The 14,157-nt window shown below is 48.4% G+C and overlaps 1 protein-coding gene across 1 annotated transcript in view; it reads right to left on the bottom strand.

Moving 5' to 3' along the window:
* Positions 1-14,157, bottom strand: part of LOC138274973 (cytochrome P450 11B, mitochondrial-like) — a 94,702-nt gene that overhangs the window by 69,140 nt on the left and 11,405 nt on the right. Inside the window, exon 2 of the mRNA XM_069219064.1 lies at positions 1,455-1,610. Within this exon, the coding sequence (XP_069075165.1) occupies positions 1,455-1,610 (156 nt within the window). The remainder of the gene's footprint in view (positions 1-1,454; positions 1,611-14,157) is intronic.

The raw sequence follows: 14,157 nt of genomic DNA on the forward strand, positions 1-14,157 counted from the left end.
GAATACACCATATTTACAAGATACAGCGCATTCCCCTCCTTTCAGCCAGTGCACAATTTGGTGCCTAGCGCCATGGTGCAAGGGTGTCTGCGTTGTCGATAAGATCGTTTTTGTACAGGAAGGCGCACCCTCCTACACAAAAACAATCCATGGAGTCTTTTTAATCTTTCTATGTGAGCTGCAAAATGCAGCACACAGAGAAAGAGGAAAAAAAGATTAGAAATAAAGACATATCTCCTCGTTACTCCTCCCCTGGGGAGGCGTACAGTTTTGACGCATTCTCAGGTTTACACGTCCTTGTAAATCTGGGAATGCGTCGAAACACATGGATGTTGTGTGGGAAAACCCACCGCAGCGCCCACAGAATGCCCCCGACTCTGCACTTGCGCTGCGTTGCCTTACACCATATCGACGAGGACATGAAAATCCATGCAAAGTAGCTTTCCGTGGTCTCGTAGATACAGGTCTGCACTCTGCGCCACCACAGCGTCAAAAAAAGTAACGCACCAGCGGCGCAAGGGGCTTGTGAATATGCCCCTAGGTTTGGACTGACATTAGCTGAGTCAGTTCACAACATTAACATCCCCAGAAATGTCGACACTGCATGGACTGTTGGATGTAGTATATTTACCGGCTCAGTAAGCACTTCAATGATGGGACCCTCAGGGATTGGTCATTGACTCCCTGAAATTGTGTTGTTTAGGTTTGAGTCTTCAAGAGGGGATATTTGGGGGAGTTTTTACTTTCCTGAGATGGTATCTCTGCAGCAAGATTTGACTCCACCAAATAGCCTTGTTGGAGGTATGGTCTCCTTTCACTGGTGTTTTGGACCTTGGTCTGAGGGATGTATGTTGGATGATGTATGACTGGATGTGTGTAATAGGATGGGGTGTGTTTATAAACAGGTAGCAAGGAAAATGGGGTGAGCTTAATCCAGAAAGGCATGTAGAGTCCTGACCCTTTTATGTTTGATCAACAATGTTGGAGTTCATATTTATGTCTCACAGGCATCTTGAAGCAAACTGTCACTCAATGGGTGAGAGTAGCAAACTGTTGAACTTCAGAGCTCTAGTTTTTCTCTTATAAAAATATTTGATCTGAACCTTAAAATCACATCCTACAGGGCTCAATCACACAAGTGGTCTCTGATGAAATAAAGTTACCCGCACCTGCTTCAGGTGGCACCAGACTGGTAGCCCAGCCACAGCTATCCATCTACCGGCTCAAAGAGGACCAAGTAATAACCACAAGGACACCCCTGTCGACCACACACCACCCAGAGCATCTTTCAGCATCCTCAGCATTCTGCATCCCGAACATTAAGACCACTCCATTGAAGTCTTCATCTAAAGTGCTCTGACTGTGGAGCTCATTCAATGATAGGTCTCTAGGAGCAGACCATCCAAAAGATGTCCCCTCTTTCAATGACCCCATTCACTCATTCACTTACTTACAGGAGGAAGACCCCGCACTTGTGGTTGCGCAGCTGTCGGTGTGCTGCCCAGGCCTCTACCCTCATACGTCTTGGGAAGATGCCTTCAGACTGGAAGAGCTCTGCCACGTCCCGGGGGTGCATGATGTTCACACTGTGGTGAGTACCTATGTTCTCTCTGCACAAATGAGAGAAAAAAGGTCACAATTTTGAATGACACATTAAAATGTACAGTTTTCCCAAAATAATAGACAGCTGTACACAAGACGTGCATAAGGTTTGGGTGTCTCAGCTCCTGAGCTCCCCACCAGACTTTTACTTTGAAGTTTGGTAACTTTTTGTAAAACTTTCAAATCTGAGACAGTTTGAGTCAACTGCTTGGTTTTCTAGCAAATCTTGCCTAAACCTTGACATCTGAGTAACCAGAAAATCAGATTGTTGGTGTTTTCTGTATGGGAAAGAAGAGGTCACATTCATGCCTTTGCATCTGAGTGGAAAGGCTCTCTGTCTACCACCTGCTTGATTAAGTGACTACCTTCCACCCCCAGGTGTATCATGTGCACATGCTGTAGCAGGAACCATAAGTGCTGAACATATATGGGGCAATGTAGAAGAAGATGGAGGTTTCCTGCATCAGAGTCCATGGACTAGCCCCTGGTGCTTGAGGCTTAATGACCACAACGCGGTTTCGCCCATTACTGGCTTCAGACCAACAATGCAAAGTCAGCCAGAATGTACCCTGTACCAGCACAAAGACAGTTCTGATCAAGAGGAAGGCCCTGTCCTGCCCAGCAAATGCTTCACCCAGTTGGGATGTTTGACTTGTGGTCCCTCCTTGGACATTTCATTGAGCATTTCCAGCTCACCCGCTCTCCATGAGCACCCTGAAGTGGTTGGCAGGAAACCTGGAACTCTAAAGTGGCACAGCTTGTGATTCTGACCTGCTCACCTTCAGTATCTACAGTTTCTCATCAGATACAGGCAACTGGAGGATCCTCTGCCTCTTCCTCACGCAGCTGCTGGTGTGCGTGCACAGTCTCTTCCACCTGCACCAATGGTAAGCCTGCATGGCCTTTTCACCTGCACCCCTGGTGAGCCTGCATGGCATCTTCCACCTGCAACCCTGGTGAGCTTGCATGGTCTCTTCCACCTGCACCTGTGGTGAGGCTGCACAATCCCTTCACCTGCACCCCATGGTGAATCTACACTGTCTCTGTCACCTGCAGCTGCTGGTGAATCTGCACTGCCTCTTCCATCTTCACCTGCTGGTGAATCTGCACTGCCTCTTCCATCTTCACCCTTGGTGAGCCTGCATGGCCTCTTCCACCTGCACCCTTGGTGAGCTTGCATGGCCTCTTCCACCTGCACCCTTGGTCAGCTTGCATGGTCTCTTCCACCTGCACCCGTGGTGAGCCTGCACAATCCCTTCCACCTGCACCCCATGGTGAATCTACACTGTCTCTTCCACCTGCACCTGCTGGTGAATCTGCACTGCCTCTTCCATCTTCACCTGCTGGTGGGCCTGCACAGCCTCTTCCATCTACACCTGCTGGTGAACCTGCACTGCCCCTTCATCCTGCAGCTGCTGGTGAGCCTGCACAGTCTCTTTCTCTTGCTCCCCCTGGTGAACCTGCACTGCCTCTTCCATCTCCACCTGCTGGTGAATACGAGCTGTGTCTTCCATCTCCACCTGCACATCCTGGTGAATCTGCACCGTCTCTTCCACCTGCTGGTGAGCCTGAACAGTCTCTTCCATCAGCACCTCTTAGTGAACCTGCAGTGCCTCTTCCATCTCCCCCTGCTGGTGAACCTGTGCTGCCTCTTCTATCTTCCCAAAGCCTACTCTTAACCCCTTAGCTGCTGGGCCTTTCCCCCCCCAGTGCTGAGCCCTTTTTTGGCTATTTGGGGTAGTTCGCGCTTAGGGCTTCATACCTTTTTGTCCACATAAGCTAACCACGCCAAATTTGCGTCCTTTTTTTCCAACATCCTAGGGATTCTAATGGTACCCAGAGTTGGTGGTTTCCCCTGGAGGAGACCAAGAAAATAGCCAAAATACAGTGAAAATTTAGTTTTTTCCAAAAAAATGGGAAAAAAGGACTGCCGAAGAAGGCTTGTGGTTTTTTCCCTGAAAATGCCATCAACAAAGGGTTTCTGGTGCTGAAATCACTATCTTCCCACCTTTCAGGAACGGGCAGACTTGAATCAGAAAACAAAATTTTTCAACACAAATTTGGCATTTTACTGGGACATACCCCATTTCTACTATATTTGGTGCTTTCAGCCTCCTTCCAGTTTGTGACAGGAATGGGTGTGAAACCAATGCTGGATCCCGGAATGCTAAACATTTCTGAAAACTAGACAAAATTCTGAATTCAGCAAGGGGTCATTTGTGTAGATCCTACAAGGTTTTCCTACAGAAAATAACAGCTGAAATAAAAAAAATATTGAAATTGAGCTGAAAACAACAGCCATTTTTCTTTATGTTTTACTCTGTAACTTTTTCCTGCGATGTCAGATTTCTGAAAGCAATATACCGTTTTGTCTGCTGGACTCTTCTGGTTGCGGGGATATAAAGGGCTTGTAGGTTCATCAAGAACCCTAGGTACCCAGTGCCAATAAATGAGCTGCACCCTGCAGTTGGTTTTCATTCTATACTGGGTATACAGCAATTCATTTGCTGAAATATAAAGAGTGAAAAAGAGGTATCAAGAAAACCTTTGCATTTCCAAAATGGGATCAAGATAAGGTTTTGAGGAGCAGTGGTTATTTGCACATCGCTGAATTCCGAGGTGCCCATACTAGCATGTGAATTGCAGGGCATTTCTCAAATAGACGTCTTTTTTACACACTCTCTTATATTTGGAAGGAAAAAATGTAGAGAAAGATAAGGGGCAATAACACTTGTTTTGCTATTCTGTGTTCCCCCAAGTCTCCCGATAAAAATGATACCTCACTTGTGTGGGTAGGCCTAGTACCCGCGACAGGAAATGCCCCAAAACACAACATGGACACATCCTATTTTTTTTATAGAAAACACAGCTGTTTTTTCCAAAGTGCCTACCTGTAGATTTTGGCCTCTAGCTCAGCCGGCACATAGGGAAACCTACCAAACCTGTGCATTTCTGAAAACTAGAGACCTAGGGGAATCCAAGGAGGGGTGACTTGCGGGGCTCGGACCAGGTTCTGTTACCCAGAATCCTTTGCAAACCTCAAAAAAGTGGCTAAAAAAACAAGTTTTCCTCACATTTCGGTGACATAAAGTTCTGGAATCTGAGAGGAGCCACAAATTTCCTTCCACCTGGCGTTCCCCCAAGTCTCCCGATAAAAATGATACCTCACTTGTGTGGGTAGGCCTAGCGCCCGCGACAGGAAACGCCCCAAAGCGCAACGTGGACACATCAACATTTTTGGAAGAAAACAGAGGTGTTTTTTGAGAAGTGCCTACCTGTAGATTTTGGCCTCTAGCTCAGCCGGCACCTAGGGAAACCTACCAAACCTGTGCATTTCTGAAAACTAGAGACCTAGGGCAATCCAAGGAGGGGTGACTCGCGGGGCTCGGACCAGGTTCTGTTACCCAGAATCCTTTGCAAACCTCAAAAAGTGGCTAAAAAAACAAGTTTTCCTCACATTTCGGTGACAGAAAGTTCTGGAATCTGAGAGGAGCCACAAATTTCCTTCCACCCGGCGTTCCCCCAAGTCTCCCGATAAAAATGATACCTCACTTGTGTGGGTAGGCCTAGCGCCCGCGACAGGAAACGCCCCAAAGCGCAACGTGGACACATCAAAATTTTTGGAAGAAAACAGAGGTGTTTTTTGAGAAGTGCCTACCTGTAGATTTTGGCCTCTAGCTCAGCCGGCACCTAGGGAAACCTACCAAACCTGTGCATTTCTGAAAACTAGAGACCTAGGGCAATCCAAGGAGGGGTGACTCGCGGGGCTCGGACCAGGTTCTGTTACCCAGAATCCTTTGCAAACCTCAAAAAGTGGCTAAAAAAACAAGTTTTCCTCACATTTCTGTGACAGAAAGTTCTGGTATCTGAGAGGAGCCACAAATTTTCTTCCACCCGGCGTTCCCCCAAGTCTCCCGATAAAAATGATACCTCACTTGTGTGGGTAGGCCTAGCGCCCGCGACAGGAAACGCCCCAAAGCGCAACGTGGACACATCAAAATGTTTGGAAGAAAACAGAGGTGTTTTTTGAGAAGTGCCTACCTGTAGATTTTGGCCTCTAGCTCAGCCGGCACCTAGGGAAACCTACCAAACCTGTGCATTTCTGAAAACTAGAGACCTAGGGCAATCCAAGGAGGGGTGACTCGCGGGGCTCGGACCAGGTTCTGTTACCCGGAATCCTTTGCAAACCTCAAAAAGTGGCTAAAAAAACAAGTTTTCCTCACATTTCGGTGACAGAAAGTTCTGGAATCTGAGAGGAGCCACAAATTTCCTTCCACCCGGCGTTCCCCCTAGTCTCCCGATAAAAATGATACCTCACTTGTGTGGGTAGGCCTAGCGCCCGTGACAGGAAACGCCCCAAAGCGCAACGTGGACACATCAAAATTTTTGGAAGAAAACAGAGGTGTTTTTTGAGAAGTGCCTACCTGTAGATTTTGGCCTCTAGCTCAGCCGGCACCTAGGGAAACCTACCAAACCTGTGCATTTCTGAAAACTAGAGACCTAGGGCAATCCAAGGAGGGGTGACTCGCGGGGCTCGGACCAGGTTCTGTTACCCAGAATCCTTTGCAAACCTCAAAAAGTGGCTAAAAAAACAAGTTTTCCTCACATTTCTGTGACAGAAAGTTCTGGAATCTGAGAGGAGCCACAAATTTTCTTCCACCCGGCGTTCCCCCAAGTCTCCCGATAAAAATGATACCTCACTTGTGTGGGTAGGCCTAGTGCCCGCGACAGGAAACGCCCCAAAGCGCAACGTGGACACATCCAAATTTTTGGAAGAAAACAGAGGTGTTTTTTGAGAAGTGCCTACCTGTAGATTTTGGCCTCTAGCTCAGCCGGCACATAGGGAAACCTACCAAACCTGTGCATTTCTGAAAACTAGAGACCTAGGGGAATCCAAGGAGGGGTGACTCGCGGGGCTCGGACCAGGTTCTGTTACCCAGAATCCTTTGCAAACCTCAAAAAGTGGCCAAAAAACCAAGTTTTCCTCACATTTCGGTGACAGAAAGTTCTGGAATCTGAGAGGAGCCACAAATTTCCTTCCACCCGGCGTTCCCCTAAGTCTCCCGATAAAAATGATACCTCACTTGTGTGGGTAGGCCTAGCGCCCGCGACAGGAAATGCCCCAAAACAGAACGTGGACACATCACATTTTTTCATAGAAAACAGTGCCTACCTGTGGATTTTGGCCTCTAGCTCAGCCGGCACCTGGGGAAACCTAGCAAACCAGCACATTTTTGAAAACTAGAAACCCAGGGGAATCCAAGATGAGGTGACTTGTGGGGCTCGGACCAGGTTCTGTTACCCAGAATCCTTTGCAAACCTCAACATGTGGCTAAAATACCACGTTTTCCACACATTTCGGTGACAGAAAGTTCTGGAATCTGAGGGGAGCCACAAATTTCCTTCCACCCAGCGTTCCCCCAAGTCTCCCGATAAATATGATACCTCACTTGTGTGGTTAGGCCTGGTGCCTGCGACAGGAATAGATCACACAACGGTCAATGTTGGTCCTTACGTGAGGCAGCTGTTAACCCTGGGGTGATCCATTCCTGACACAGGCACTAGGTGTAGGCACTCAAGTGGGGTAGTGTTTTTATCAGGACAGGTGAGGAGTCACTGGGTGGTAGGAATGTTGTGGATCCCAGCATATTCCTGTAGTTTGTGTGACAGAAATGCGAGAAAAATAGAGTTTTTTTTCAACATTTCAGCTTTGCAGGGTATTCTGGGTAAGAAAACTTTGGGGAATCCACACAAGTCACACCTCTGTGGACTCCCCCGAATGTCTAGTTTCCAGAAATGTTTGGGTTTAGTGTGTTTCTCTATATGGCCGCCGAATCCAGGACCAAAAACACAGGTGCCTGCCTTACAAAACCAGTTTGTTTTGCCATAGACAATTTTGATGTCTCCACAATATGATTTGGGTGGTGGAATTTGGGGCTGAACTAAATTGGTGAGCTCCCAAGAGAGCACTCTCTCTCTGCTTGCCGCCGCATTCACCTGCTCTCTGGGTTGGCCTAACCCACTATTACCCAGTTGCACGAACAGCTTGCGAAGGGACAGCAGGACTGTCCTCATCACCTCCCTCATAATGTACTGGAAGAGGAGTTTTTGAATGGGACTCCTCTGACTGAAAAATCACTCCCAGAGTCTGCGCCATTGTCCTATCCCTCAGATGCTGTCTCAGTATCTGATGTCTCAGTCTCTGATCCTATGTCAGAGCGGTCCTCTATAACCCGAGTGCAGGCAGCAGTCATCCATCAAGATGCCATCTCTGCTATTGGCTAAACTGTTGCTCTAAAACACTAGCCTACGTAGACAGTCACAAAATCGATGGTGTGTGCGAGATACGTGCAACAGTAGAGGCCACCTTACCTGCACTTCTTCCCTCAATCAGCACGTACTTTCAAGACACTCAAAAAACACCTTGTCACATACCATTCGTCACAGTCTTTAGCACCTCCTGCGCCCAGTCCAACAATCATTATTGGTGCTCCCACTCCCTCCTCCTCGGATTCCCTCATTACCACCCAGCAAAAGTGCCCTTCATCTCTCCATAGACTTTACTAATGTACTCAGCTATTTACATAAAATACAGATGTGCTCTTTGCAGTAGGCATATAAACCTTCTGCGCTTCTTTATGGCACTAAAACTGCCACTAGACAAGTCGGACCCTTTTCCCCCCAGGGAAACCACACACATATTGACAAAAGTGATGTATATATGACAGCCAACCACCTGAAACTCAACTCAAGCAAAACCGAAATAATCCTCTTTGGCCCTCACCAAAAAAACCTGGGACCCCCCATGGTGGCCCACCACGCTAGGCCCTGCACCCACCCCCGCCAACTACGCACGCAACCTCAGCATCATCCTAGACTCCTCCCTCTCTATGACCCAACAAATCAACGCTCTTACCTCCTCATGCTTCAACAAACTCCGTATACTGAAAAACATTCAAATGGATCCCCACAGAGACCAGAAAAACTGTCACTCACGCACTCATCAGCAGCAGGCTTGATTACAGAAATGCCCTCTACGCCGGCACCACTCTAAAACTCAAGTGCAAACTACACGCATCCAGAACTCAGCAGCACGACTCATCCTCGACCTCCACCGACACGAACACATCTCTCCACACCTCAAATCCCTCCACTGGCTCCCCATTGACAAAAGGATCACCTTCAAGATCCTCATCCTCACACACAAATCACTCCACAACACAGGCCCTGCCTACCTCAACGAGAGTCACCTTCCACACCCCCACACGAAATGTCAGTTCAGCTGACCTCTCTCTCGCCTCTGACCCCCGCATCAAACACACCACCACCGGGGGCAGATCCTTCTCCTACATTGCACCCAAAACATGAAACGCACTCACAACCCACATTCGCAAGACCCAAAACCTACTTCTTTTCAGGAAGGGCCTCAAAACCTGGCTTTTTGAACAGTGAACCTCCTAGCCCCTTTCCCTCCCCCCCGTCCCCCCCCCCCCAGCGCCTTGAGACCCTCACAGGTGAGTAGCGCGCTTTATAAATCTCTTTGATACAGATCTACCTATATATATATATATATATATAAATATATATCTACATAGATATATCTATAGATATATCCATGTACCTAGATATATCTATCTACATAGATATATATATATATATATATATACATATATATTTTTTTAGTTGTTGTATGGTTTCCTTGGGGGCCAAAATGGCCCCCAGGGAAACCCTAAAACATCTAAAAAAAAAATTGCCCCCACAGGGGGTCACCCTGCCCACGGGCGACCCCCTGTCATTTCATTTTTTAAATTTATTTATTTATTAATTTTTTTTTAAAAATCCCCTGGGGGGGGGGGGGGCGCAATCGCGCCCCCCCCCCCCCCCCCCCAGGGGGCACCTACCTTTTTTTTTTTAAAGAAAATTATGCCGGGGGGGGCGGCCCGTTTTCCGGGGGGGGCCACCCCCCAAAAGTGAAATCCCTGGTGTCTAGTGGGGTTTCCTGGCCCCCGATCGCAGCTGTGCTGCGATCGGGGGCCAGGAAACCGTTTCAGAAGGCCTCATAAGAAAGGGGAGACTCTCCCCTTTCTTACGAGGCCTTTTCAAAATGTTTCCTGACCCCCCCGATCGCAGCTGTGCTGCGATCGGGGGAGCCAGGAAACCTGAAAGTGTTTCCTGGCCCCCGATCGCAGCACAGCTGCAACCGGGGGCCAGGAAACACTTTCAGGAAGGCCTCGTAAGAAAGGGGAGACTCTCCCCTTTCTTACGAGGCCTTCCTGAACGTGTAAAAGGCCGTTTTCCCCATGAAAGCAGGAAGCGGCCGCAAGGCTGCTTCCTGCTTTCATGGGGAAAACACCTTTGCAACGTCAGCGCGCCTCGCGGCGCGCTGACGTCACAAAGGGGCGGGTGGGGGGCGGGGGGAGACACAGTAGCTTCCGTGTCTCCCGGGGGAAAAAAAAAAAAAAAAAAAAATCTGGTGTCGGCCACTGGTCGTGACCCGCACCAGGGAGGGTGTGTGGGCGTCGGCCAGTGGCCGACGCCCGCACTTAAGAGGTTAAAAAATGAAACTGCAATTTTTTTTTTTTTTTAAATGTATCCTGTTTTCCTTTACAGAAAATGGTTTGCATTTTTTTTTTTAATTGCTTTATTAAAAAGCAGTCACAGACATGGTGGTCTCCTAGCCACCATCCCTGTGATGGCTGCGATTCCTAATGGGTCGCAAATTAAGACCTACCTCATTAATATGCATGCGATAGATCTATTTATGGCCCACTAGGAATTGCTACTGAAACTCAACAGGGTATCATACATTAGGAATACCAATTTCCTAATTGTGATTTGGAGAGAACCGTAAATAGAAAATCTGTATTTCTAATATAAGACAGAGACACAATAAAAATCTATCACCAGTTTCTAAAATCATGCTGTATTTTTATCTTCAAAATTACATTTCAATGACAAAAATCCACTGGAGGGTTCTAGAGGTATGAGGTTATTCAATGCAATGAAATATTGTAACGGACCGTTCTCGCAGTTCAACTTTGCAAACTTTGGAAAACTTTTATTAAGTTGTAAACTAATACTCTGGCCCACTGTGGGTGACCCACTCCAGCAGGGAGCAGGCCACAGAGGCCAATAAGGCCTGGTTGGGCAGTTACCTCGCAGTCAAAGAATTCTCCAGTCCAGTTCCAAAATTCTGTGGGTGAACTGCCATAGACTATCATGGAGTGGTCCTGATGCAAGGGATAAACAATGCTCAAGATGTTGAAGGATGCTGAGGATGCTGATCCAGTGACAGGGTTTCCCTGGGCCAACTCCTTGGTCCACAGTCACTGTGGGGTGACTTTGGCCACAGGGGTCAATGTCCCTCTAAGTCCTGTTGAAGTCCAGCCAAAAAACAGTTCCCACTGGCTGTAGGAAAGTACCATCTTGCCTGGCATGTTACCCCCATTTTTCACTATATATATGTTGTTTTAGTTGTATGTGTCACTGGGACCCTGGTAACCTAGGGCCCCAGTGCTCATAAGTGTGCCTGAATGTGTTACCTGTGTAGTGACTAACTGTCTCACTGAGGCTCTGCTAATCAGAACCTCAGTGGTTATGCTCTCTCATTTCTTTCCAAATTGTCACTGACAGGCTAGTGACCATTTTTACCAATTTACATTGGCTTACTGGAACACCCTTATAATTCCCTAGTATATGGTACTGAGGTACCCAGGGTATTGGGGTTCCAGGAGATCCCTATGGGCTGCAGCATTTCTTTTGCCACCCATAGGGAGCTCTGACAATTCTTACACAGGCCTGCCACTGCAGCCTGAGTGAAATAACGTCCACGTTATTTCACAGCCATTTTACACTGCACTTAAGTAACTTATAAGTCACCTATATGTCTAACCTTTACCTGGTAAAGGTTAGGTGCAAAGTTACTTAGTGTGAGGGCACCCTGGCACTAGCCAAGGTGCCCCCACATTGTTCAGAGCCAATTCACTGAACTTTGTGAGTGCGGGGACACCATTACACGCGTGCACTACATATAGGTCACTACCTATATGTAGCTTCACCATGGTAACTCCGAATATGGCCATGTAACATGTCTATGATCATGGAATTGCCCCCTCTATGCCATCCTGGCATTGTTGGTACAATTCCATGATCCCAGTGGTCTGTAGCACAGACCCTGGTACTGCCAGACTGCCCTTCCTGGGGTTTCACTGCAGCTGCTGCTGCCAACCCCTCAGACAGGCAGCTGCCCTCCTGGGGTCCAGTCAGGCCTGGCCCAGGATGGCAGAACAAAGAACTTCCTCTGAGAGAGGGTTTGACACCCTCTCCCTTTGGAAAATGGTGTGAAGGCAGGGGAGGAGTAGCCTCCCCCAGCCTCTGGAAATGCTTTGTTGGGCACAGATGTGCCCAATTCTGCATAAGCCAGTCTACACCGGTCCAGGGACCCCTTAGCCCCTGCTCTGGCGCGAAACTGGACAAAGGAAAGGGGAGTGACCACTCCCCTGACCTGCACCTCCCCTGGGAGGTGTCCAGAGCTCCTCCAGTGTGCTCCAGACCTCTACCATCTTGGAAACAGAGGTGCTGCTGGCACACTGGACTGCTCTGAGTGGCCAGTGCCACCAGGTGACGTCAGAGACTCCTGCTGATAGGCTCCTTCAGGTGTTAGTAGCCTTTCCTCTCTCCTAGGTAGCCAAACCCTCTTTTCTGGCTATTTAGGGTCTCTGTCTCTGGGGAAACTTTAGATAACGAATGCAAGAGCTCATCCGAGTTCCTCTGCATCTCTCTCTTCACCTTTTGATAAGGAACCGACTGCTGACCGCGCTGGAAGCCTGCAAACCTGCAACATAGTAGCAAAGACGACTACTGCAACTCTGTAACGCTGGTCCTGCCGCCTTCTCGACTGTTTTCCTGCTTGTGCATGCTGTGGGGGTAGTCTGCCTCCTCTCTGCACCAGAAGCTCCGAAGAAATCTCCCGTGGGTCGACGGAATCTTCCCCCTGCAACCGCAGGCACCAAAAAGCTGCATTACCGGTCCCTTGGGTCTCCTCTCAGCACGACGAGTGAGGTCCCTCGAATCCAGCGACTCTGTCCAAGTGACCCCCACAGTCCAGTGACTCTTCAGCCCAAGTTTGGTGGAGGTAAGTCCTTGCCTCACCTCGCTGGGCTGCATTGCTGGGAACCGCGACTTTGCAGCTACTCCGGCCCCTGTGCACTTCCGGCGGAAATCCTTTGTGCACAGCCAAGCCTGGGTCTACGGCACTCTAACCTGCATTGCACGACTTTCTAAGTTGGTCTCCGGCGACGTGGGACTCCTTTGTGCAACTTCGGCGAGCACCGTTTCACGCATCCTTGTAGTGCCTGTTTCTGGCACTTCTCCGGGTGCTACCTGCTTCAGTGAGGGCTCTTTGTCTTGCTCGACGTCCCCTCTCTCTTCAGGTCCAATTTGCGACCTCCTGGTCCCTCCTGGGCCCCGGCAGCATCCAAAAACGCCAAACGCACGATTTGCGACTAGCGAGGCTTGTTTGCGTCCTTTCGGCGGGAAAGCACTTCTGCACGACTCTCCAAGGCGAGAGGGATCCGTCCACCAAAGGGGAAGTCTCTAGCCCATTTCGTTCCTGCAGAAACCTCAGCTTCTTCTGTCCAGTAGAAGCTTCTTTGCACCCGCAGCTGGCATTTCCTGGGCATCTGCCCATCTCCGACTTGCTTGTGACTTTTGGACTTGGTCCCCTTGTTCCACAGGTACCCTAGATTGGAAATCCACAGTTGTTGCATTGCTGGTTTGTGTCTTTCCTGCATTATTCCTCTAACACGACTACTTTGTCCTTAGGGGAACTTTAGTGCACTTTGCACTCACTTTTCAGGGTCTTGGGGAGGGTTATTTTTCTAACTCTCACTATTTTCTACTAGTCCCAGCGACCCTCTACAAGGTCACATAGGTTTGGGGTCCATTCGTGGTTCGCATTCCACTTTTGGAGTATATGGTTTGTGTTGCCCCTATCCCTATGTTTCCCCATTGCATCCTATTGTAACTATACATTGTTTGCACTGTTTTCTAAGACTATACTGCATATTTTTGCTATTGTGTATATATATCTTGTGTATATTTCCTATCCTCTCACTGAGGGTACACTCTAAGATACTTTGGCATATTGTCATAAAAATAAAGTACCTTTATTTTTAGTATAACTGTGTATTGTGTTTTCTTATGATATTGTGCATATGACACTAAGTGGTACTGTAGTAGCTTCACACGTCTCCTAGTTCAGCCTAAGCTGCTCTGCTAAGCTACCATTATCTATCAGCCTAAGCTGCTAGACACCCTATACACTAATAAGGGATAACTGGGCCTGGTGCAAGGTGCAAGTACCCCTTGGTACTCACTACAAGCCAGTCCAGCCTCCTACACTGGCCTACTGGGGTCTGGCTACAACCAAACCAGCAGTTCCCTTTAACTGGTGATAATGTCTGTCTTGGGTGACCAAACTGCCCTGTGACAATTCTCTTGGGACGAGCAGACTTGGGTGCAACTCTTGAGGGTTGGGTCTCAATCTCCCAGGCT

The sequence above is a fragment of the Pleurodeles waltl genome, chromosome 2_2 (genome assembly GCF_031143425.1).
Source record: "Pleurodeles waltl isolate 20211129_DDA chromosome 2_2, aPleWal1.hap1.20221129, whole genome shotgun sequence".
In the NCBI taxonomy this organism is placed as follows: domain Eukaryota; kingdom Metazoa; phylum Chordata; class Amphibia; order Caudata; family Salamandridae; genus Pleurodeles; species Pleurodeles waltl.